This window comes from Larus michahellis, chromosome Z (genome assembly GCF_964199755.1).
Source record: "Larus michahellis chromosome Z, bLarMic1.1, whole genome shotgun sequence".
NCBI classification, from domain to species: domain Eukaryota; kingdom Metazoa; phylum Chordata; class Aves; order Charadriiformes; family Laridae; genus Larus; species Larus michahellis.
The window spans coordinates 60,441,017-60,466,548 of NC_133930.1; the positions used below are offsets into that span (position 1 = coordinate 60,441,017).

At 38.3% G+C, this 25,532-nt stretch overlaps 1 protein-coding gene across 9 annotated transcripts in view; it reads left to right on the plus strand.

Moving 5' to 3' along the window:
* Positions 1-25,532, plus strand: part of PAM (peptidylglycine alpha-amidating monooxygenase) — a 150,082-nt gene that overhangs the window by 75,375 nt on the left and 49,175 nt on the right. For all 9 annotated transcript variants that reach the window (XM_074569429.1, XM_074569431.1, XM_074569432.1 and 6 more), the window contains exons 4-7: positions 7,085-7,142; positions 14,383-14,470; positions 20,226-20,311; positions 22,027-22,110. In XM_074569429.1, coding sequence (XP_074425530.1) covers positions 7,085-7,142; positions 14,383-14,470; positions 20,226-20,311; positions 22,027-22,110 — 316 coding nt within the window. The remainder of the gene's footprint in view (positions 1-7,084; positions 7,143-14,382; positions 14,471-20,225; positions 20,312-22,026; positions 22,111-25,532) is intronic.

A 25,532-nucleotide genomic window follows, 5' to 3' on the forward strand; every position in this document is an offset into this window, starting at 1 on the left:
AGAAAAGACAATCTTTGTTTTCTTGCAGTTCACAGAAGGAGATAACCAACAGCTTCATAATTCTAGTGCCGCTAGTTCATTTTTGTGGCAGAAAGAACATGGAAGGGAAGAATCCTCTTTAGAGAGGAAATTATTCTACAGTGGCTTCCTTCTAACTCGCTATCTTCTTCATGTACCTCCTGGCCCCAGTTGTGGGCAGATGTATTTAGTGACTGTGGATCTGCTGTAAGTTCAAGCTGTCCATACTGATATTTATATAAAAGCGTAAATTGGGAGTTGGACTCGATGTTCCTTACAGGTCCCTTCCAGTTGGAGATACAGGTCTCTCCTTCCAGGATCTGTCTACAAGTTTAGCTCTATTAATGAAAGATGCAAAAATAAACCAAATAGCAAGAGGAAGAGTGCAATTGCTGAAATGCTTTATTAAGGGCTTTCTGGAGGTGTATCACTATTTTGCTTATGACTAATTGCAGTTCCTGAGTTCTCAAGCGTAACAATTTATGTGGGAAAGGTGGGAAAACTAAAAAAAAAAAAAGAAAAAAAAATCAAGGAGGAGGAGCAGAAATTAGTGTTGAAGATGTGAATGAGTTACATTCTAGAGAACAGAAGATTATCTTTAGAGCAACACCAGTGTGTTCTGTGCTAGCTCTTCTTTGTCATGCTTTTTTTTGTAAAAAGGAAATTTTAGTTCAACTGGATTGTTAAGAATACCGAATTCACTGTTTGGCCCCAGGTTTGTAGTTTCAGAAGACTTCACAAACTGAATTCTTCTGTCCTCCTTCTCTCTTGGTGGTCACAAGCACATGCACACATGACAGTCACATTTCTTACTTAGAGTCACAGCTAGCTAACAGAAAGATGTCTAATGGAACCAACTACTTCTTTGTCTACAATTTATGAGCAGTATGACTTGCAGTAGATGTACAATCAGAAGGTTAGTGTAACACAAGAATTGTTCTGGAAGGGCTGGAGTCATTGATTGTTTAGTCAAAAATATCTCCAGTCTGGAAGAAGAAAGTGAACTTCGGAAACAGTACTGCTGCTGACTTGAGTTATTGCATGGCATCACTGTAGAATTGTATTTAATTTTATTTTCCAAGTTCCTTGATACACCAGCTTCCCAGATGATTATTGTTGAAAACAGATACTGAAAAATAATCTCTTTGGATTCCAAGAAGTCTAACCATCGGCATGTATTCACTGGAACCGAGATGCATTTTTGGTACTACCGGTAAGGTTGTACCTACATTATGTGCATTCACATTGTTGTTTTGGAATGATTACTGTAGGAATCATTGAATTCTCTTAATGTGGGGGCATACGGCTACCATACAGCTTAAACTCCATAAAATGTATACCTGGCTCATGGAGGAAATATGTACACATTTTAAAACAAGAGGAGGAGGAAAAAGAAACCCCAAATAATTCTGTATTGCCTGTTTAGGTAGCACCATGTAATGGTGGGGGTGGTACAGTTCTTGGTGGAATGATTTGCAAATGGCTGGAGCAAAGTTTAACATCTGTCCTTGCATTGGTAGGTTAGTTGCACAAAATTCAATTCATGTGTGTCTTGTGTTGTCGAGGCTGTGGGAAAGGTTGCCCAATATCTTGCATTTTTTTCCAATGAGTTACTAGACTTGTAGTGACTTTGGGGGTTTGGGGGTGGGGGGTAGGAGTGCCTTACATTCTGTGGCTGCGTCTGCGCCATGGGTGAATCAGTGAGAACCGGCTCCCTACGCAGCTTAGGAGTGCACTAACTGTGCTGATCTGCCCGCAAGGTGTGCCGGCTTTCTGCGCGAGTACCAAACATGGACATTCGTGTGAAACTGTTCCAAGCACTCCTTGACAAACAGGGTCACTGAACTGTACGTTCAAGCAATACAAATGTGGAATTCAATGAGGTAGAATAGTTCTCCAGCTTGGTTAATAAATGTGGTTTATATTTGTTGGTGCTTTTGAACAGTACCACCTCTCGTAAGTGGGGGAAACAATATCTGCAGTACTTAAATACTCTGGTTTTTTTCTTAATAATTATTCCAGTTGCACAGTGGGAAAAAATGCAGCTAATATGTTATATGAAGAGTAATTTTAGTGTGCTGTAGAAGGGTACAGGACGTCTAAGAGCTGTGGAGAGGAAGACTGATGGGCTTTTTCAGTTCTGAGGGAAAAATTCTGTAATCATTCTTTATACTTAAGATAATTATAAGAAAATTATCCTTCTGCACAGTAAATTAATAGTATGTTAGGACTCATTATTTAAACAGGAAGCTGTATGTTGTGTCTTCCATGAAGAGACGGGATCAGCTCATTTTGAAAACTCTAGATTTCAGATACAAAACTCAGTATTGTTAAGCAAATTGAAGGCTATTTTGTGAAAGCATTATTAAGAATGTAGGGGAAACATGTTTACCGGTAACATGGTTTTGCCGCTGTGAACACCTGTGTTTGCTACGATTCCAATAAGAAATAATGATAAAAAATTACAGGGCAATTAAAACTGTATCTCAAGTAATTTTGCTCATAAATAATAGTTTGTTTGGGTTTTTAAATTAGTTACTACTATGTTTGAGGCTGAACAAACTTTTGATTGGTAAATTAATTTTGGTACAGCATTGGCTGAGTTCTTAAATGCACATGTGAAACTTCATAAATATTTTTAAAGGCACAAAAATGTGGTAAAAGATGTTATTTGGTGGGATATTGTTAGTGTGGACAGGTTGTTTTTGGAGGGGTTCTTGTCTAATGGATTTTGCAAGTCTCTCCTCTTTTTCTTTCTTTTTTTTTTTTTTTGAAACTGCTTACCTTGAGCTTCTATCCGTAGGTCAGCAGTGACTCCTAATATCTGCATATTCCGTTACTTTAGTTTATCAGTTTGAAGTCTTTGGTTAAAATTTTTCTTCTCATATCCATTTTGCTTGGGTATACCATACCAGATAAAAATACATAAAATGAGAAGGAAATCTGATCACTCAGATATCCATAAATTACTGGCACCTCTTTCTTTACTGTTGCTACAACAGTCAAGTTAAGATCTTGACCTAAGATGCCCCAAGACTTGCTCAGACTCTGGAGAAAGTTGTTTGAATGACTCTGTTATTACTTAGGCTGAAATTCTGTAAAAAGTCGAATTTAGTTACATATATGAATCTGGACCCTGTCACAGTGAGTATCGATACCAGAGACTTATGAGAAGTCATGCAATTATTAGTCAGTAATGACCATTATTAATAACAAAGATTCTTCCTTCAAAGAAAAGAGATGGGAGGGAATGGCGTGGAGCTTGTTTCTTACACAAGCTGAAGCCTACATAATTTTCTTATGAAGATGGATCAAATAAGCACCCTCATGCTCACAGACCTACTTAACGGTGAAGTAGAGAAAACAGGATAGAATACTGTGGATTCTGCAGTGTGCCTTTTGTAATGCTTTAGTGTCAGGATGTTCCTGCTCTTCTTGTGTTTGAAGTCTGGAACATTGACAACTGTAGGTAAGCGACCAGAATCTGTTTTGTTAAAGCCAATAGCTGTTTTTTCATTTGCTTATTTTGTCTTATTAGCTAAATACAACCCGGCTTGTATGTCAGAAACAAAATTGAAAACCCTTGTGACTATGCCAGGATGAGTTTTCATGCCATTAATGGTAAAGACTTCAGAATGACCGCATTGATTGGCTGCATTATCCATTTGGCCAAGCGCTCTCTTCACTGATTATACCTAATAGGAGTTATTTATGGAAAACCGTAAGAGGTAGGCTAGGAGAGTAGTAATGCAAAAACTAAAACATATCCTCCCTCTTTACAGTAATAATGAGAGGTTGCTGGCTTGGAGTTTCAGTCCAGACCATCATATTTAATAGACAGTGATAGTTCTTTCTGTCATGAATCTGTCAAATAAATTTTACCCCATAGATAATCTTGGAATTATTTTTTTTTCAAACATGCTTCTTTCTTTTTAAGAAGTTATTGGAAGCATTTTGAAAAGGATTGTATTTAGGGTAGTTTTTCGCGTTTGCTTCCTGATTTCTCTGCTTTTGAAAAGTACATTTTCATAGGGAAGAAGAGGAGATAGTTTTCTTAAAAACAATGTAGGCAGTAGGAATGGATAAGGGATATGAAACTAGCCCATGAGTAGTATGGAATTTTAACAATTCAATATTTTGCCTGTACTGATCATCTGTAGGCTTGTCACGTCAAAGTAACTGCTGGCCAGGATCTCTCATTAATGAAATGGAGTTCCTTCAGGTTACTTTGGAGAACAGTCTGAAGATGACTAATGGAAGGCAATACAAACAATAACAAACAGATGGAAAGTAAAAAACTTCAAATATTCCCGTTCTTCTCCCACAGTCCCTTGCCCACGCCCCATTTCTTCTCCAAACCAAAGGATCTCATATTTTATTTTTTTTTCTTAAAAAAAACCTCTGCTTTTTTTTAGGATTAGGCATATCAGATTACCTAACAGCGTGTCTCTAAACGATACAATGCAGAGTACATCGGTATTGAAGAGAGATGAAAAAGAACATGGAAGAAGAATGTTTAACTGGGACAGTTGCTACTTGTAGATGTATTATAACACTGAGGCAGAGAGGCATGACTGAGTTCTGCAACAGCTCAGATAAATGAGTAGCAGAATACCATTTTACTACATTTATAATTCCCAGTTAACAATCTTTGATTAAAAAAGAAAGCCAAAAATATTAGTACATCTAGACTTCTAATAATCTATGTAGATGTTATGACACAAGTTATAAAATCTCAGCCATTGCTTCCGTGGTAAGTGCTAATACTCTGTTCTTAACTAATTTAATTCTTAATTAGGTAAATAATACTTAAAAAAACATGTCATCCTTATTTTTAGTCCACATTGTTTCTAAATTCAATTTGTATTTAAAGACAAAAAAATCAGTTTATTTCTACTGCAATGTGAAGCATTGCTGCCATTCACTTTCAAAGTGTGGATATAAGGTTCTAAATTAAGTTTTTTAAAAAAATCTACTGCTGAACCTAGGTTAAATAGAAAAGGTAGAATATTTCCTTTTCTATTTATAGAAGGGTTTAGTATGTTCATTCTATAAATGCGTGTAACTAGAGTACATAAAGGCATTCACATCAGTTGTATCAGCTGACCTCTGTTCTTCTAGCAAAGAATCAACCTTCCTGTCTTCTGGCAAAATCACCAAAAATGGTTTCTTATCTCTGTAGATCACTGCTTTGTGTAATCACATATTGTTATCACCATTGTACCTGCCCTTCTCAGTTTTATTTAATTGTTTACAGCTATTTGCAGTGTCTTCTTTTAAATTAGGTTTGAAGTTTTTCATAGCAGGGATTCTGTCTGCATCTGTTTAGTATAGTTCTTGTGAAAGTGAAAGTCCTGTCAGATTTTGAGTTCATATGTGTAGTGGAGTTCCGGTAGCTGACATCTTTCCTTTCCCTTAAAAGCTGGGGGGAAAAAAGATTTAAAATGCTGAATAGTGTAGCTATCAACCTAATAGCCACACTGATGACTTTATAGCCTAATCTCTGTAACATGTAAATAAACCATGGCAACAAATTTATTTCTTACAATAGCAATCTAGATATCCTACACCATCTTTGGCCACATATCTCAGTAAAGCAGGTGATGTTTTTTTCTAGATGGTGCTTTTGTAGGACCTGCCCTTCATCTAACTGGCAAGGATGAGACTGACTTCATGTTTTGTTTGTGTAGTTCACGTGCATTGTGCTGTTCCAATGATTTACTGACTTTTTTGGACGTACGAAGTAAGAGCTTTCCTTTCAATAAGATTGCCATATTTAGGTTTTACTGTTCTCAAGGACTTTGTTTTATATTGCAAGTTCTTTCATAGTTATCCAAGGTGCTTGCAGATGGAAAACATGGATTTTGTTTGTGGGCATTGCTCTGAGTTTACTGTGTTTGCATTTTAATTAGTTCATATATTAATCCGGGAATATGTCCAATGCTTACATGCTGAGCATTTTAAACTCAAACTAAAAGTCTTTTAGGCAATAAAGGCAACTTTAGCATCATGAAGAGGGCATTCTTGATAGCTTCTCTCCCAGGAGCGCCCATTACTCTGTATCTTATGTAGAATGTTCACGCAATTGCTCCAGGAAATGTTAGTCCTTTACAGTGCTTAAGCAAGACAATCACATATTGAATTGTTTCTTTTTCAGTTGCTTATGCTCTTTTTCTTTGTTTAAAAGGACAAATGCCGTTAGTTAGAATGCCTACAGAAGAATATTTTCATTGATCATAATAGAATTATGTGCATGAATCAAAAATAAATGTATTTCTATGTTTGCTGCTGCAGTGGCATGGTGTTTTTACACTTTTTGGTCCAGTTGTATAAATCTTGGAATAGGGTGAAATACTGCTATACGTAGAAATCTGTTTGGATGTGAAGTCATGGAATCATAGGATATCTCAAGCTGGACGAGTCCCATAAGGGTCGTCAAGTCCAACTCCCTGCTTCTCGGACTACCTAAAACTAAACCATATGACTAAGAGTGCTGTCCAGATGCTTCTTGAACTGTGACAAGGTTGATGCCATGACCACTTCCCTGGAGAGCCCGTTCCAGGGACCAACTGCCAGTCAGGAAGATCCTTTTCCTAATGTCCAATGTGAACTTCCCCTGGTGCAGCTTCATTCCATTTCCCTGTGTCCTGTCGCTGGTCACCAGAGAGAGGAGATCAGCAGCCCCCCCTACTCAAGTGCGGTTGATTCTTATAGTAAGTTTATAAATACTGAGAAAGTAGTGCATACCAAGAGCACAATGAATCAGAAGCTCAATAATTCTTTTCACTTTATGTAGCACACTCATTGATTCATGCTGTTTATTTGGACATCTGGAAGGTACTCTTACCTCTTCAAGTTTTTAGTGGGTGGGGAGGGGACAGTGTTAACTACTGCAAATAAATTCACTGCTAAGGCTTACAAATACAGAATTTTTATATATTAGTTTGTTCAGTATTCCCACATTCATCTTCAGAAAGTGTAGAGAATTTTGATGCTTTGTTTCTACTCTTTTAATTTTAAATAGTCCCAATTTAAAACTTATTTCTGTTCTTTTGTCTTTTAACAGTCCGATACCTACCTCTGCATGTCAGTACCCTTGCCGGTGGATGATGAAGCCTATGTAGGTGAGTATTGGTTGACTGGAAGAACCTAAGCAAGCCATTTTGAAGAACCTTAGCATTTTCTTCTTTTTCTTTGACTCATATTGACTTAATCTTTGGCTATCAGAGTTTCCAAAATGCATTCATCATGGCTAATGCAGAAACAAACTAGAGAGAGCTACTTAGAGTCAAGATAACAAACTGTATCTGGAGAGATTCATGAGTAATAGTAGTTAGAGCTGCATGCAGATGCCTCTGGCAGTCAGTACCAAACAGTCCCATTTGTAAAGTATTGGCTTTCTGTCTCTGTCCGGATACTTAATTCTGCTCCACTGAGCAGACTGTTTATTTACCTGCTGGTACAGGCACAGGCTGTAAATCCTTTGCACTTACAGTCAGTGTTGGCTGCAGTAAGACTTTACTCATCTGGGGGATAAAAGCAAAACCAACCAAACCCTCTCCCCTGGTTTTTTGTTTTGTTTTGCTTTTTAAATGTCATGGCATAAGTATTATGTCAGACAAATAGAAGAAAATACTGTAACAGCGTACAAATGCTGAGATCATATAAATCAGCAAAACAACACCATCTGTTCAGAAAGTCTTTGAGGTACTTTTATTTGCTTTGCTTCTGAACATACAATTGTTCAGGTGGAGAGAACGCTTGTTGGTTTGGCTGAAGATAGTTTCACTATCACAACATGCTATGAACTGAAATAAAAGAAAACTATGAGTAGTTAAAATGGCTATATTTTCCTTCCTTTACTCTCTTCCTGCATTTTAGGATGTCTGCACTTACAATAAATATGGTGGTTTTGTTGTAGCGTAGCGTATTGTGAGGCTTTTGTTTCGTGTGGATTTCCTCATGGAAATCCTTCAGAAATAGAATATTGTGTTTAGATCTTCATGTCGTAGTATAGAAAACAAAAAAAATTGAGTAAATTTTCTTCAGTGCTTTCTCTGTATATCTGTTTCATAAAGAATTCAGAACCTGACCTCACATTTTGGCTGTTAGTTTGACCCCAGAAAGAAAAATGAGCATAACAGGGAGTGAGTGTTCATTCTCTAGTAAACTATACGCTACTGTGCAGCATGTGCAACGGACTCTTCTGATTTCAAGTGATTCATAGGAAGGCATACTACTCACCTGCTGCTTAAGCAGTTTTTATTTAGTGCTTCACTGAGTTGCAAAATTGCATAGTTCAATTCTTTATTAGATTGCTGCACATTTATTTCTGTCATTTGCTGTTTACATGTGTTAAAGCCATATAAACTTCTTTCAGTTGTGTATATGTTTAAAAGGACCTAACTAAAAGAATTTGCTTAAAAGTGATATTTATGCAAAGTCTCAATGTGAGTCATACTAGGCAACCCATTTTTTTCTCTGAAGACTGAGAAACTTCTAGGTTTCCGGTGTTGACATGTTCTCCTCTTCACTAGATTTTTATAGGATTTGGTCACCTTCCCAGTGATCACTGTGCTTGGGTACATGTCATTACAAAGCAGAATAAGGTCTGGACGCAGAAGCCATTCTGGTTGTCAGGTGGAGCTTTGAAGAGCAAGAGGAACTTGACGAGCAAATTTAGAAAAAAAACCCCACAACTGTGAACCTAAAGTTTTCCCGTGATAGCATTGCTTACAACCTCTTGTATTTGGTTGCCTTGAAAATAAAACAAAATTGCTTTTTTTTTTCTCTTTGGTCCCTTCCACCAAAATGGATAGGCCTGGGGTCAATCAAGCATGTGATCAGTTCCATCTCACTTCAGTAAAGTCACTGGAAAGTGTTTTTAGTGGAGAAGACGTGTCAGGTTGGAGTCCTCACAATCAACAGAAGTTACCTAATCATTGGAAACAGTAGACTCAAAAATACATCCAATTGTAACGAATAAAAGAATGCAAACTGACCTATCTTATCAAATACCTGGATAGCACATTAAATCTTCTCAGGAAAGAGATTTTTACAATAGGTATCATCATCTAAGAAATTAGATGCTTAATGGATTTTTTCCTTAAATACTTCTTAATATCATCAAGTGTTGTGAAGCTAACTATTAACTTACTTACATGCATGTATTTTGTGTTGCTTAAATAAGCCTGGAAGACTGACACACAGAGAATGAAATACTTCTTGTTAGAAGGATAGTGTCTACATTTTTATGGTTTAAGCAGGAACTGCCTTCATTGCCTTGCCAATAAGTGGTGCAATTAACTTTCATTAATTACTATTTTACCTTATGATAAAGGCATCTAAAAACTAACATATGAGCTGTCACTCGGGGTTGCTCTTCAGTGATGTATTGAGAAAAGTGTGTGTGTTCTGAAGAGCTTCAACATGAGGAGGTGTGAATACACAGAATTAAAACAATAACCTGGGTTTCTGAGACAGTGTGGTGTTAAAGCTGAGACCAGAACCTACATATTCTGCCACCAGTTCAGTTTATTTGCACATAATGCTGCCAAGTAAATACCTTCTCTTTTCTGTCATTTTTTTTGTTTTGTTTTCTCAAAATGGTGGGTGTTGGAAGGGACCTCAGGAGATCATCTAGTCCAACCCCCCTGCCAGAGCAGGGTCACCTAGAGCAGGTTGCACAGGAACGTGTCCAGGGCGGTTTTGGAATGTCTCCAGAGTTGGAGACTCCACCACCTCTCTGGGCAGCCTGTTCCAGTGCTCTGCCACCCTCAAAGTAAACAAGTTCCTTCTCACATTTAGATGGAACTTCCTATGTTCAAGTTTGTGCCTGTTACCTCTTGTCCTGTCCCCGGGCACCACTGAAAAGAGCCTGGCCCCATCCTCCTGACACCCGCCCTTTAAGTATTTATAAGCGTTGATAAGATGTAAGATCCCCCCTCAGTCTTCTTTTTTCCAGACTGAAAAGGCCAAAGACCCAAATCCCTCAGCCTTTCTTCATAAGAGAGGTGTTCCAGCCCCCTAACCATCTTGGTAGGCCTTTGCAGCACCCTCTCCAGCAGTTCCCTGTCCTTCTTGAACCGGGGAGCCCAGAACTGGACACAGTACTCCAGGTGCGGCCTCACCAGGGCAGAGGAGAGGGGGAGGATGCCACGCTCTTCTTGATGCAGCCTTTTACCCTTTTATGACCAAGTGTCCTTACACTTTGACCAAGAATCACTTGTTCATTCCTTTTTTACTTTGTTTTTGTATTTTTACCCCCTTGTCTTCCCTCCTCCAAGACATCATGGAAGAGGAGGTTCTGTCTGTAGAACCTGCAGCAGGATAGTTTGTTGCATGTTGGTGAAATACAAGGGCCTTGGAAGACAGAACTTTTTTTAGCATTGTACACAGCCAGTACTACATTTGTTAGTAAGCAGAAAATATTTTCATTATTTTTTATTAAATTTGTGTTTGAGAGTTTTGGATTCAGACTTCAGCTTTGCTATTTCCCTGAAGATTTAAAACCAGAAGACAGTCATGCTTGCACAGGGACAATGGGTATAACAAAGGTGGAAGAATGCTGTACCAGAATTTACCAACTTGTTCAGAGTCAGTTCTCGGGCATTATCAAAAGAAGGAACTGATCAACCTTACTTATGAAATGTTACCAACTAGAAAGTAGAGTAGAGCAAGTTTTGCCCTAGAGGTCTTTTTCAGGGATGATCTGTGTATTTTTGCAGATGCTGTTAGTTTTCTGTATGATATTCTTTAGTGGAGGGTCAGACTGTCAAGGCTGAGATTTCTGTTTGAACCAATTATTTTTCTGTCCCAAAGGGCTGTAAATGCTGACAAAGTGGGATGGGGGGAGTGTTTGTTTGTTTGTGGGGTGGGTTGGTTTACATTTAGGGTAATGTTAAGAACATATCTTTTGCTCTTGTGAAATGAAATGGACGTGAGATCAATAGTAAAAGATATTAATGCGTGAGATTAATATGTAATTTTTCAAGAAAATATCATTCCAGTTACATTTTAAAAACATCTGGTGGTTTTCTTCTTCTGCCTTATGTTTGATTAATGTTAGTGAATAAGTAGCCAGCTGGAAAATAGATTGAGTCTTTAATGGTGCAGGCATTGATAAAAATCAGTTTTTGACTAGTGAGCTGTAGCGATAGCTAAAGGATGCTCTATAGACAGTCCTAAGAATTGAGTCTGACAGCAGGCCACTCAGCCAAGAAATTTGACTGTCATCTTCACCTCCTTACGCGCATTCACATGGGTGACCAGTAAATAAATGTGTCTTTTTCTTACTGACTCATGGTAAATTCCTATCTGTCAGATTGTGCTGTTGAAATGAGATTCAGCAACACAAACTGAAATATTTAGATGATTTATTACTTTTCTTTCCTACATGCCTGTGACACGCTATGTGTTTTTACTTTAGCATGGCATAGATAAACTTTCCTATTGCCAAGTAATGATGACTTCACTGGATTGAAGGCCTCTAATGTTTTCCTAATCTGCCAAACTGTGGACACTGATATGTTGATAAATCTCTTTAATATAAATTCCATTATAGAGAAGACAGCAATTTTATTTTTTTTTTTAAAAAGGATATCAACTTTGTATCATTGAATTGTTATTTGTAAAGATGAAATTCTTAGAAATTATTTTTTTTAATACATAGCTTAACGAGACACTGATAAGATTAAACTGATATCATGTTCTCTTCATTCCTGTTTCTCCTGGAGTTCATAATTCAAAGTAGTACTTGGTCAGGAAAGTAAGTCAGACTATTCAGATTTAGTATATATACCAAAACTGTAACTGTTATTTTAGTAATCATTTTGTATCACTTCTCCATGCATAAAAAAATATTTAACTATCAAGTAATCTTCTGTTCATTGTTGTAAAATGTGGAAGCTGTCAACTGGGAATATACAGGGATTTGTTTGATATTTCTTAAACCTTTGGTAGTTACAGGTGCTGTGTTTGGCTTGAGTCTCATACTGATCTGTATGGCTTTTCCAACAGAGGGTTTTTTTAAATGGCCTTTTTTTTGAACCTCTGTTTGGAAGGGTACAAGCTTGGGTGTGCTGCTAAGAAAATAACCGTAGAGGAACAGAGTAACTGACTGTACAAAGTTCTCAAGCTCACAGGCGGACTGAGAGGTTTTTCAACTCTTCCTTCAGAAGCAATGATGACATACATGAGCTAAAATAGTGCGTGCAGGCGGCTCACACAGAAATCTGATTTTCCTTTGTTAACTGTGGTGCATTATTTTCTATTAGTAAGAGTAGTATTTAGTTAGCTAGTTGTAATAAGTTCCATAATAGCGCATAAAGTGCACTGGAATGTCACGGTAATGGACACTGTGTGGAGGGAGTAAAAGAATTCCTGACACACCCATTAGAGTAAATACACAAGCTGTGAGAGCAGTAGAGGGGTACAAATAAACGCTGAGACACTATTAACCATCAGGAGAGGTGGTGGCTTTAGCAGACAAGAGGCCTAATCTTTAATTTTACCTTTATTGAAGGCTGTCCTTCTAGGTGTTACTTACAGTATGTTTTGTACGGGTATCAAGTTTGGCAATAAAGTTTGTTAAATTTCACATCTGTGAACTGCTTATGAACTCCTTCAGAAATTTAATCTCTCACTTGAAGTGGTAACAGCAGCTTAAAACACCTGAAACACCTGAAAACTAAGGTGGGAAGTCCACATAAAATGACACATTGTCTGGCTCGTGCAAGAGTTAACCATAATTTCGTGCAAGAGTTAATCATAATTTCACTACTGTTACTGATAAAAATGTCAAAACAAAAGGTCTTTCTGTAACACACCTTAGTTTTTTAGCTATGAAATGAGTAGAATTTGCTTGTAGGAAAAACCCGGATGTTACGTAGTCTTTAGACTTTAATCATGCCAGCAACTTTAGCACTTCTGGATTCATATGTTGTACTTAAAGTACCTTCACAGGGCATGCGGGTGCATCTCTTACTTCCCAAACCAAGCCCTCAGCTCTGGCATGCTCATTTCCTTACAATCTGACTGCATGCTTTACGTCTTCAGGCTAGAATTTGACTTGCATGCCTTAACTCTTGGCCGGTTTTCCTCACTTTTCACAACAGGCATCAGCTCCAAAAACAGGGTTAGAAACTATTTGATTAATTTTTTTCCCCTCCCGAAACTGGGACAATAATCCACATCATCTTTGACTTAGGAATCCTGTCTCAGACACGTGTTAAATACTGAGTTCAGAGTGCAGATAAATCTGCAAACTTCAGGAGCAGAATAGTGTTTCAGTGTTTGCAGCTTCACCATCTGCCCATGTTAAGATTCTTACAGGAGCTAAAAGACACTTAGTTGAAGGCTTCTTAGTGTCTGTGTCTGTGTACATGTAAGGGCAGGAGTGACTCGATTTCAGAATTTCTGCTGTAGGATAAGGTTAAAAACCCTCCAAGGTCCTTCTCTGTCTCATGTGTAAGAAAAATTCCATTCCATTCCCTGCATCTGACACATCAGTTGAGTGGTAATAAAGGAAGTTACACAATGTAGCTTGCATTATTTCTAGAAATGCCATCATTGTACATTTATGGTCAATATTACTACAGTGTGATGTTGGTAATCTTTTTCCTACACTAAACAGGATCAGAAGCATTTGAGGAACCGAAACAGTGTTGTTTGTGGTGTGGGATAAAGAACGGACATTTGAGTGCTGAACATTGACCTTCATCTAAGTTTCTAATGATGAGAAATATTTGGGCAATGCAATTGTGTTGACTTTAAGCAAATCTTGTTTTCCATTCCAAAGGGTTTGACATATTAGTGAGAGTAAATCATAATCCCTTCTTGGAACTGTTGTCCCAAGAAAGATGCAGCAAATATGTAAACCAGGTGGAATACTGGAAGAAGATGTCACTAATGCATAAGATGTTAGTTGCTCTTAACTTGTAGCTTAGTGTTTGCATTTTTGATCAAGAAGTACAAAAGAAGTAGAAAAATATTATTAAATCAAAAGTGCAAATAGTGAAGCTGGACTGAAATTAGACAGTAAAATTTTGTGGTTTGGGATACATTGATATGTTCACTAAGTGTCATATTTAACTTCTGGGGAAAAACATAGCAGTTTTGAGTGGGAACTTGGAACTTATTTTTCTTGATGCCTAAGTGAGGTACGATGTTTTAGCTTGGGAGACAGGCTGTTGAATGGGAATTTAGGGAAAGTTTGTAAGTGGAATGCACAAGGTAAATAAATGAATAGGGATATACCTGCCTTGTTTCTAGTCTTTCAGAGAAAAAATGGCACAAAATACTCTTGCTTATGTAACTTATGGTGGGAATAAAGCTAGCTTATTTGTTTTGTCTTTTTTTTTTCAGTTGACTTTAAGCCTCATGCCAGCATGGACACTGTCCATCACATGTTACTCTTTGGATGTAATGAGCCCTCTTCTACCGAAAGTTACTGGTAAGAGTTGCAACTTGCTTTTGTTATTGTACCTAGCTTTTCTTGTAATTGTTTTCATATAACCCTTTTCCAGTGTCACAATTTCTTGGAAAAGCAGAAAAATCTACAAGGAAGAAGAAACATATAACATTCCAGCCTTTCTACACTTGAAGTAGTTTTTGATTTTTTTAAGTAACTTCTCCGTGAGGTAGAGAAAAAGATCTGTTTTCGGATTCTTCATGACTAGTTGACTGTCTCTGAAGAGGAGACAAGCGCTATAGTGGGCAGGGCGCCGTTGGATACCAAGAAATCTAGGCTTCCTCTATAGCTGGCTGCTTTTCTGTGTATGAAGAAGTATTGTATCAGGTGTCCAGAAAGAAACTGAGTGAAGAGTAAGCTGAAGAAGAATCTCTCTGTGAAGTAGTGTGGTAGTTGGCTTACCCTTCAAAATGCCTAAGCAGTGAGGGCAGAGGGAAGCTCTTAATGCCACTAAAACAGGTGTGGGAAGCTGAAGTGTAGAAAATGTGAAGGTGAGTGGAAATTAATGGTCTGTCCAGTAATTTTGCAAGTTTTCTCCAGGTTTGCAAGAGAGCACAGATGAGGTAGTTTTGCTGACACCGCAAAGTTTATGTGAATTGTTCTAATCTGTGGAACAATTTTAATACAGATTTTCTGATAGAGTAGTGTAATCACAATTTGTCTTTTAAGTATTTACCGAAAAGGTAACTAGAGATGGAACGTAGAGCTAATGGTCTAGTATAATGTATTTTCCACAAAAAAATATGAATTAGCATTTCAAATAATCTCTGCATGTTTTTGGGAGAGTATTTGATTAATATATTGAATATGCATCAAACTTGCATCAAAACCTTTATCTCCATTCTACCTATCAACCAACAGTTCTAATATTGAAAATGTTGTAATCTTGTCTTGCAAAAAAAACAGGTGCTTAAAAAGTTCAGAGAAAAGTGAAACTATGACAGCACAGAATTTCTATTGATTTCTTTTCCTGGCAGGCAGCTCTTCTGTGTTCTCTTTATTGTATCTTGTATATTAGAATGTACTTTTTGAACAGTTCAATGTGAAAAGTATACCAGCATAAAACTGTTCACACTGTGGGCTTTTAAAACCACTTTACATCTTGAGTGTCCTATGTAAAACTGACTGGATTGTACTTGTAGCTTGTTTTGTTTTCATATGTCTGAACGTAGTTTTATTAGAGCCTTGAAATAATCCATCCATGATAGAATTATATTGTTATACGTTGATCAGGTGCTTGCGTTGAGATGAAGTCATGAGGTGATGCTTAAGTCACATCTAGCTGATGTTCTGAAGATGTAGGTGAAATGTTTGGTTCCTGAGCTTTCATATGAGAAGATGCGTCAAAAACTGGAAAGTCATAAAGTTTTCAAAGCTGAATAAGACTCTCAGATCCTAGGTTTGAGACTAGGGTTCAGGTAGTTTGAGCTCCCTGGCTGTATCTTCACTTTTCCTGGAGAAGAAAGGTTGCCCAGCAGAAAACTCACCAGTGGCAGTCTGTGCATTGTGGCAGCTAATACTGCTTATGTTCTTGATTGCTGTACTTAACAGCTGCCTGTCAAATGATGAAACACGTGTATCATCAATATCATACCATACATATCATCAATGGTGCGCTGGTTCTGCAGAGTGACATGTTCACTGCAACATGGTAGAATCTTTACCTGAAGAAATGCTAAAGGGGTGCATAGATGTTTCTCCCTTGAAATACCCAGGCCTTTCCGCAGAAATAAGGTGGGCTTCCAGGGCTCATTTGCTCAGGCTTTGCTCAGTGCACCAAAAAAAAGGCTGTAGCTGCTTCCGTTTCTTGATCATAATTGGCCCTAAAAACAGTTCAGACACTAGGACAAGAAGTTTTGTCTGAGCTGATAAACTGCTGAAATCGAAGTAGCGTGCCTGAGCTGATTCATACAAAGTTCAGATTCTCCATAGATAATCAAGAATACACTTGCATGATTTAAAAGAAAATGTTGAATTATTCAGGATTTCAGAGTCTCCTGGCAAGGCAGGTATCATGCTGCGCCAAACCTAACACTGAAATGAGCTCCCATGAATGAGATGATTCATAGACTTGGCCTTTATTTCAAGATCAGGTGGGGCAACTACAAATAGTTATCTAGTCTAAACAAATGTATACGTACAGGTCATAGATCACCACCCAGTATTTCCTCCATCAAACTAGCAGCTTCTCTTGGCAGGAGAGCATGGTTCTGGAGGCTGTTGACACCAATAGTTCAGTAAGGTTGCAAAAGATGTCAGGATTGGTTCAGTGAAATACTTGTATTTCACTGATGAGAGGAGAGTGGGAACGATATAAAGATTTATATTTCTGATTGTAGTTTCTTACCGTTGTCACTGCCCCAGAATGTTATGTACCATTCAAGTCAAGGACTGAAAATGATCATTTTTCTTACTCAGTCACCTCAATGATCTTTTTTTACAAGTTTTGGTTAGAATCTAGGAGTAGAATATAATAGAGAAAGAAGTAAAAAAAGTTCTCTGGTTTCCTAAACAATGCAGATATCCTAAAATCATAGCCAAATACTGGTCTTGCTGACAGAGTGAAATATTTTGTAATCGGTCAAAAACCCAGTGCCATTAAAAATCCCAGTTCCTGAGCTTACCCATATTGACGAGGATGCCTTTTGAAAGCCCAGGAGAGTTTGCAAAAAAACAAAGATCTGAGAAGCAGTCAGTAAGCTCTATTTCCACGCCCTCCCCTACCCCTCTTACCCCCCAATTTGGACCACAGTCAAAATTAGTTTTTAGTTTTTAGTACAATACTGTATAGTATACAGTTATAGTTCACTTTTAAGGTATTCTGTGCTACGCATTCTGTCCAGAATGTCATGATTTTTCACATGTAAAGAAGCTATGAATTTCAGTGATTAGTTAAATGTTTTTGTTTGTAATTTTATACTTTTTACTAGCTTCCTGCTTTTAAATCTGTCCATCGGTTATCTTAACTCTTCTTTGTAATCACCTCTACATTTGTTTTTTTCTGAAAACAATGTTTCAAGATCAGCATTGATGGCTAAATAAGAGGGCTCACCATTTTTTAAGCATAATGAGAGAGCAATGTGTGCTTTTCTCCCCTGGCGTCTTCCCCCTCCATTGGCCAGTGTCTCAGGAGGAAAGTTTGGAACAGCCTGTGCAGGTTCTTTTACTTAGCTAATGTGGTTCTAAAAAATCATAGAATCATAGAATGGTTCGGGTTAAAAGGGACCTTAAAGATCATCTAGTTCAAACCCCCCTGCCATGGACACCTCCCACTAGACCAGGCTGCTCAAAGCCCCATCCAGCCTGGCCTTGAACACTTCCAGGGATGGGGCATCCACAGCTTCTCTGGACAACCTGTTCCAGTGCCTCACCACCCTCACAGTAAAGAATTTCTTCTTAACATCTAATCTAAATCTCCCCTCTTTCAATTTAAAACCATTACCCCTCATCCTATCACTACACTTCGTGATAAAGAGTCCCTCCCCGTCCATCCTGTAGGCCCACTTCACGTACTGGAAGGCTGCTATAAGGTCTCCCCAGAGCCTTCTCTTCTCCAGGCTGAACAATCCCAACTCTCTCAGCCTGTCCTCATCGCAGAGGTGCTCCAGCCCTCTGATCATCTTTTTGGCCCTCCACTGGACCCATTCCAACAGGTCCATGTCCTTCTTGTGGTGAGGACTCCAGAGCTGCATGCAGTACTCCATACTGTGGTACAAGCGAAGACTAGCTGGCCCAGAGTGTGGTGGTGAGGAAGATACGGCTGTGCCTGTGGTTTCTGCTGTTGTTCCTCCTAAGCAATATCTTCAACACATTTCCAAACTCTGCAGCTTAGTACCTGGGTAGATCCCCAAAGTCTTTGGGGTTTTTTAGATTGTAGCAGTTGAAAGCTGTGAAGCTTTTACCTGGAGCTGTATGAACTGTTGGTTGTTAAACATTTCACTTATCCTGAAGTAAGTTTTCCTTGTGCATCAGAGCAGGTTTGAAGGGGGAGATGACCAAACTAGTAGTTGTGAAGGTCTGCAAATACGCGTTATGAGCAAAATTAATGAAAAGGAAGAAGTGGCATTTTCTCTTGGTAGTCTGATGATTATGGCAGTGCTTTCTGCCAGAAGAAAACACAGCAGCTATGTTGCAGTAAGGTTCTCTGGGACCACAGAAACACATAATGTCCCACTGAGGTGGTTTTGCCTCCACGCCAGAAGAACTGGTTGTCCCTGGGAGAGCAGCCTGGAAAGCATAGTCATTTGTTCTGGGAAGTGGCACATAGGTCTCAGGCATCCTCAACAGAAACATTACTGAGCCTGCATCAACTGAAAGCCATGGTCTTTTTTGCTTTTATACTCTTCCTCACTCTATGTGAGACTCTGTTTTCCCCAGTATTTAAGGTGACTGAAACCCTGCTTTATGTGTACAAACATTTTCCCAGGTCTCATTTTACCAGCAGTAACAAACAGAGAAGGGGCTGTGCCATTTTGGTTTTATTTGAGACCTTGGCATGGGTACCAACCTTCCTTGCATCTGGCTTGCATCAGTTGATGTAGTCTGAACAGTTAGAGGATGAGGCTTTCTGAAAGTCATACCTGTGTGTGCTGCATCTGTGGAATGACTTCTACACTCTCTGCGCAGTGCTGCAATGCTTTCCTACTGAAGAAGGTACAAATACACTCTGTAAAAAAATCCTTTTGCCTAATAGAGGATCAAGAGGGAGAAGTGGCTTCTACGTGGGTGTTTGGAAATCCCCTCAGCATCCCTCGTTTGTTTATCCCTGTAGTCTGCACCCACAGAGTGCAGTCGGTGCCCTCTTGGATGTGGTCCAGGTACATTGTGCTGTCCATGTGACTGTGTCTGTCTGGCCTTTCACAGATTCGGTGGTGTCTGTGCCCCGACTTATCAGTTCTTGCCGATTCAAGGTATCTAGAGCTTAACAGTCTTTGGGAGTCTTTCACACTCCAGCCTTAGTGTCACCTTGCAAGTTGTTAGCTGCAGAGGCTAGGGACAACTCTAGGGCACTCAGATATTGCAAGTTTTTGTGACCTGTTTGTGTTCTGTAACTTGGGAAACACTTCTTTTTTCTTTTTTTTTTTCCTTGGGTGGTTTTGTTTTGTTTTGTGGTGTGTGTGATTTTTCTGTTTATGAAAAACAAGCAAATCTGCAGTGGAATAAAAATTCACTGCACTGTAGTGAGATTGCATTAAGTACAGGGAAGAGCATGACTACCTTCCACCTGCTGGTTCACATACAGCTTCCCATCACCTTTTTTTTGTCAATGATTTTAAAATGAATTTCGAATACCAATTTTGACTTAAAGCTTTGAAGTCTTGTGGGGTTTTTTTCTGCTTCTCACACAAGTCATGTCCCTCTGTGTATATGTGGCAGCCATTGTCATTTTGAGGTACTTGAGCTAATAGTGCTAGAAATTTTCATATGGTTCATTCTCGCAAAAGCTTCCTTTATTTTTCTTATCACTGGCTACTAGGCTGGCAGGGAGTATCAGAACTGTCTATGGTTTTGACCCTATTTGCCTAACACTATCTTAAGGCAGAGGGAGGAAAAAAAAAGGAAGATGGAGGATATAATGTATCCAGGAAAGCAGTCTACATTGAAAGAACTGTGTTTAGTCAACGTACATCCAAAAAATGTCTTCATAGATCCTAAAATTAGTGGGCTTTTCTGCCTTTTTCTGATTTCAAAATGAAAAAATTATATTCCCTTTTGTTTTCTTTCGTCGTATTTTTAGGGACTGTGATGAAGGAACATGCAAAGACAAATCGAACATTTTGTATGCTTGGGCAAGAAATGCTCCACCTACCAGGCTACCCAAAGGTATTGTGCCTTTAATGTGAAGTTCTTGTGTACAAGGGCAAGGGAGAGAAGAGGATGTGGAAGTAAGCACCTGGCATATCTGGGAACCTCCTGTAATGTTTTTATTATGTGTAGTTGATGGAAACTGTATAAACATCGACCTCATAAACTATGAATATATTATGCTAGCTAATATACTTGGGCTTTTGTCATCCTGTTTGCTGTAACATTATGGGTTTCAGTAGAGGCAAAAAAAGCTAAGGGAGAGATAACAGTCATAATATAATGCTTTATTTTTATATAGCATTAATCTTGCATTTCCTACTGCATGTTATTGGAAGGGTACTATTTATATATTTTTCAGTAGCACACAAGCTGCGTTAAAATATTTTTGTGTGTCGGGGAAAGCACAAATAAGTTCAATCTAAACATTGAATTTTTTCTGTGTCATAAGTATACTTGACAATTTTATGTGCTTTTCATTTCTTAATGCTTTGATGTGGTTGAGAAACATGTTTATGTACCCGTTTTCTTGTATGATAGATGACTTTGCTGAATTCAATCAGAGTTTTTTAAGCCACTTGGAATGGTAAGTCTGGAAGACAGGGAGAAGTGGTTCTTTCTAATAACCACTAAGGGTCTTAGAAATATCTACCATCTATATAGCCTCAATCTGAAAATACCTTGAATTCTAAAAATTTTTTCTTTTATCATTTACTGCCTTCTTTCATAACCAGGAGCAGTGCACAGCATCATGAAGAGGTTTATTTTTAATAATCCGTTTACACACTTATCAGCATGAATGTTATTTGATTTGGTTATCAGAATGTCAAGTTAAAAAAAAATGTTGCTTGGAGGATTCTATGGAAACCTGGTATTTGCTTTGCTGTTAAACCCAAGCTAGTAATAATTTTCTTGTCTCTAAGCTGTCCATAAATACAAGGTTTGTGAGGAGGGTTCATAATGATACTACATTTGTGCACAGAGAGGCTGCAGTCCCATTTATAAGCAGGCTTTGCCGTGGGCAGTGTTTAATCTAGTGGGATTCACTGACCGAATAGGAAGAAATTGCTTTCTCTGCTTCTTTTGAGGAGTGTTCCTTGTAGAATTGGTTTAGAGAAATCCCTTTTGGTGATGGTGATATTTTGCAATTTCATTATTTAAAATTATTTCAAATTCTTCCATTTTATTCTCTACCTATGCTTACTTCTGTCAACAAGAAACATATCCATAATTTTCACAACATTTTTTCTGCATACAATATTAATTTACATCTCAAAATATTTTACTCCAGTTCTTATCTTTTCATTCTTAGTGTGTTCTTAGTAAGTCACTGTTCATCAGTTTGTATCATTCACAGGTTATATGAGGAATGAAAGTTCTACTAAATCCTACAAGGATGGCAAAACTTGGTTTTATTTTTTTTATGTAGTTGTATGTATGTATGTATCAAATTATAATCATATTCTTGGATTGTGGGAATTTTCTGCTTAAAGCAGATATCTGTTCATAAATAACTAAGTTATGGTCCTAGCTTCTCAGTCTGTTTGGGAATGTGTTGTGATAGTGGTTTTCCCAGTTTTCAGGACAATGTTTTCTTCACTGGTGTCTCAGTGGAGTTTTCTACCCCTTCACTCTAAGCCATTACAGTGATTTGTATTTCTATATATGGTCAGCAGTGGTGAACCATCTTACATTTTATTGTTTCTGAAAACAATGCATTTTCCTTCTCTTAGGGGTTGGATTCAGAGTTGGAGGAGAAACAGGTGGCAGATTTTTTGTGCTCCAGGTACACTATGGGGATATTAGTGCATTTAGAGGTATGTATTTTGGAAATTTATTCTATATCAGTTATAGCATCAAAAATATTTACATATAGAAAATAATTTTGCTGTTAATGCCGCTCACAAAGGAAAAGAAGGATCAATGGGCATATTTGTAATAAAGTTTGTATATTAACTGGACTTCTTTATAATTTACTTTATAAATGTTTGAAAGACGAACAATTTTTTTTTCTTCATAAAATATAGGGCAAACAGCTAACTTGAAGCATAGGGTGAAACTTGTTTTTCCCTGTATAATTCAGTGTTTCCTTTAAGAAAGTTGAAACAAATACCTGTGAACACCCTTACACTGTCACCTTACTTGAATAGCTGGTGAGAAAGATGACATACACTGGCCAGACAATCACAGTATCTGTGTTTGGAAAAAGTTGTAACTAGTGGAGGCAGTGTCTTCTTTTTTTTCTCTTTTTTAAAAAAAAGATGAAACACTAATGTCAAGCATGGCAATATGCTTATTTTTGTGAGTGAGACAGAATCACAGAATGGTTGAGGTTGGAAGGGATCTCTGGAGATCATCTGGACCATCCCCACTTCCTCAAGCAGGGCCACCTACAGCTGGTTTTCCAGGTGGCTTTTGGATATCTCAGAGGATGGAGACTCCACAACCTCTCTGACCAACCTTTGCCAGCGCTCGGTCACCTTCACAGTAAAAAAGTTTTTCCTGGTGTTCAGAGGGAACCTTCTGTGTTTCAGTTTGTGTCCATTTCCTGTGGTCCTGTCGCTGGGCACCACTGAAAAGATCCTGACTCTGTCTTCTCTGCTTCTGTCATTCAGATATTTTTGTACATGGATAAGATCCACCCTGATCCTTCCCTTCTCCAGGCTGAACATTTCCAGCTCTCTCAACCTTTTCTCAGAGGAGAGGTGTTCCAGTCCCTTCATCATCTTTGTGGCCCTTCCTTGGACTTTCTCCAGTATGTCTATGTCTCTCTCTTACTGGGAAGCCCAGCACTGGACGCAGCACTTCAGGTGTGGCCTCACGGGTGCTAAGTATAGGGGAGGAATCACCTCCCCTATCTGCTGGCAATACTTTGTCTAACGCAGCCAAGGATGCCATTAGCCTCCTTTGCAGCAAGGGCACATTGCTGGCTCATGTTCCATTTGGTGTCCACAAGGACCTCCAATGCCTTTTCTGCCAACCTGCTTTCCAGCTGGGCAGCCCCCAGCATGTACTGGTGGCTGGGGTTGTTCCTCCCCAGGTGCAGGAGTTTGCGCTTTCTTCCCCTTGTTGAACTTCATGATGTTGCTGTCAGCCCTTTTCTTCAGCGTGTTGAGATCCCTCTGGCCTAGCAGACACTCCTTCCAGTCTGTTTTCATCAGCAAACTGGCAGAGGGTACACTCTGCCCGATCATCTGACTCATTAATGAAGATGTTGAATGGGCCTGGACCCAGTATTGACCCCTGGGGTACACTGCTAGTTACCATCCTCCAGCCAGACTTTGCACCACTGATCACCACTCTCTGGGCCCAGTCATTCAGCCAGTTTTCAATCCACCTCGCTCATCCATACATTATAAGCTCGGATTAATGAAAATTTAGATTTCGTTAATGCACATTGAGATATTGGTGATCTGAGACATTTTGGTACAAGATTAATTAATTATTTTATTTATTTATATTTCATGTTGTACTTTGTTCTTTAAACCTGAAATGCCTTGTTCTGACACCTCTGAGGTGCATGAATTCTTATTTTTACTCTGTGAGTCATGTCCTCTGTGGAGTTTTTGGCTTAGGTCCTCCCCAGCCTTTAAGAACAAAAAAAATCGTGCTCTTCATTCTCTTGGAACTCGTCTGTGATACATTACTGCATAGGATTTAAACAAGAATGTGAAGATCCTCATGGGCTAAGTGATAATCAAAATGTTGGACTTGAAAGAAGAAAGGGGAAGCAAACTGAATAATAGCAAAAAATTAAGGGAAGAATATGCATTACACCAACAGTTGGAGCTATGCCTTTGAGTCCTTCTGTGGCCCCATGGTAAATGATCTACAGGATCTACTCAGTTTTGAACAGAGAAGTTGCCTTGTAGCTGGCAGCTTCCCAGTGCCATGCAGCCTCTCTTCTGTACACCTCTGGCAAGATTTGGGCAGTACTTCTCTAGAATTTTCAGCAGCACTGTCTGAAGCTGAAGGTACGGTTTCTACCATGACATGAAGGTATAATGTGGCATAATGGCAATAACAGTAACTGAGGAGGAAGAGGAGGAAGGAATAAGCTGAGTGGTGTAAATGGAGCACATATGCAAATATGCACAACTGAAGGGGAAAAACTTGACTTCCGTGAGACAATTCAGATGGACCCATGCAGCCCATGACGTTCATTGCCTGCTAAAATCACGAATAATTAAAGTTACAAACCTCTAAAGAGAGTGTGTTAGTTGAGAGCCTGGTCTTCATTATTGCTTGGGGACAGTGAGAGTTCCCATTGTTCATTTTCACTCTTAAGTATAATTTATGCATATGTAGTTATTAAAAAAAATAAACAAATGAGATCAGTAACCTTCATTGCACATTTGTTGGGGATGTATTCAGAAACTTTTATTAGTAACTTAACTAATAAAGTAGTCAAAGCTTTTACACAAAAAATCCACTTGCCCACTTAGAAAAAATATAGTGAAATAAGTTAGCACCTGAAATTAAAACTTAATTTTACACCAACAACTCCCCTGCAGCAGACTTCCTTATTTTTTGCCCAGAATGCCTGTACAGAACTTAGAATAATCAATGTCATAGATATAAGCCTGCAAAATTATGAAAGTTTAAGAAGTGTGAACGTAGGACTATAATTTAAAAGATGATACTAGTGTCACATACTGTTTCAACAGTTAAAGAGTATGACAGAATGCCCTCTATTTTATTTCAGTGCCTTTTACTTGGTAGTCTGATATCTTTATTTTTAAGTGAGAAATAGTTTACCTTTTCTGACACTTCTGTGAGAAAAAAATGTTTTTGATGTAGTCTGCCTGTGAAAATTACAATAGAGAAAAATATAATTTAAATCTCCTAATGATTTAAATGTTCTAAACATTTGATTGTGGTGTTCAAGGATACATAGTGCATAACCTTCGACTAGTTTTACAGACATTTTTACACATCAGGAATGACCTAAAGGGAGCTTTTTTGTATGAATGAGGTGTCTGTTGATAAGTCTGTGGCTTGTCAAAGTATAAGAATACAGTCGTTACAGTATGTATGTAGTTTTGCATGCCAGTGCTGCAATTCAGAACAGAGGACAAATGATGAAATGTATTCAGTTAACTTGTTATACTTTCAGTAGCACATCAAAGATTCAGAAGCACTGTTCAGAGTTTAATTTTCTGACTTAATGCAAATATAAAATATTTGGCTTGAGGTAGTAATTATTTATGTATTAGCACTCAATTCTACTTGCTATCAA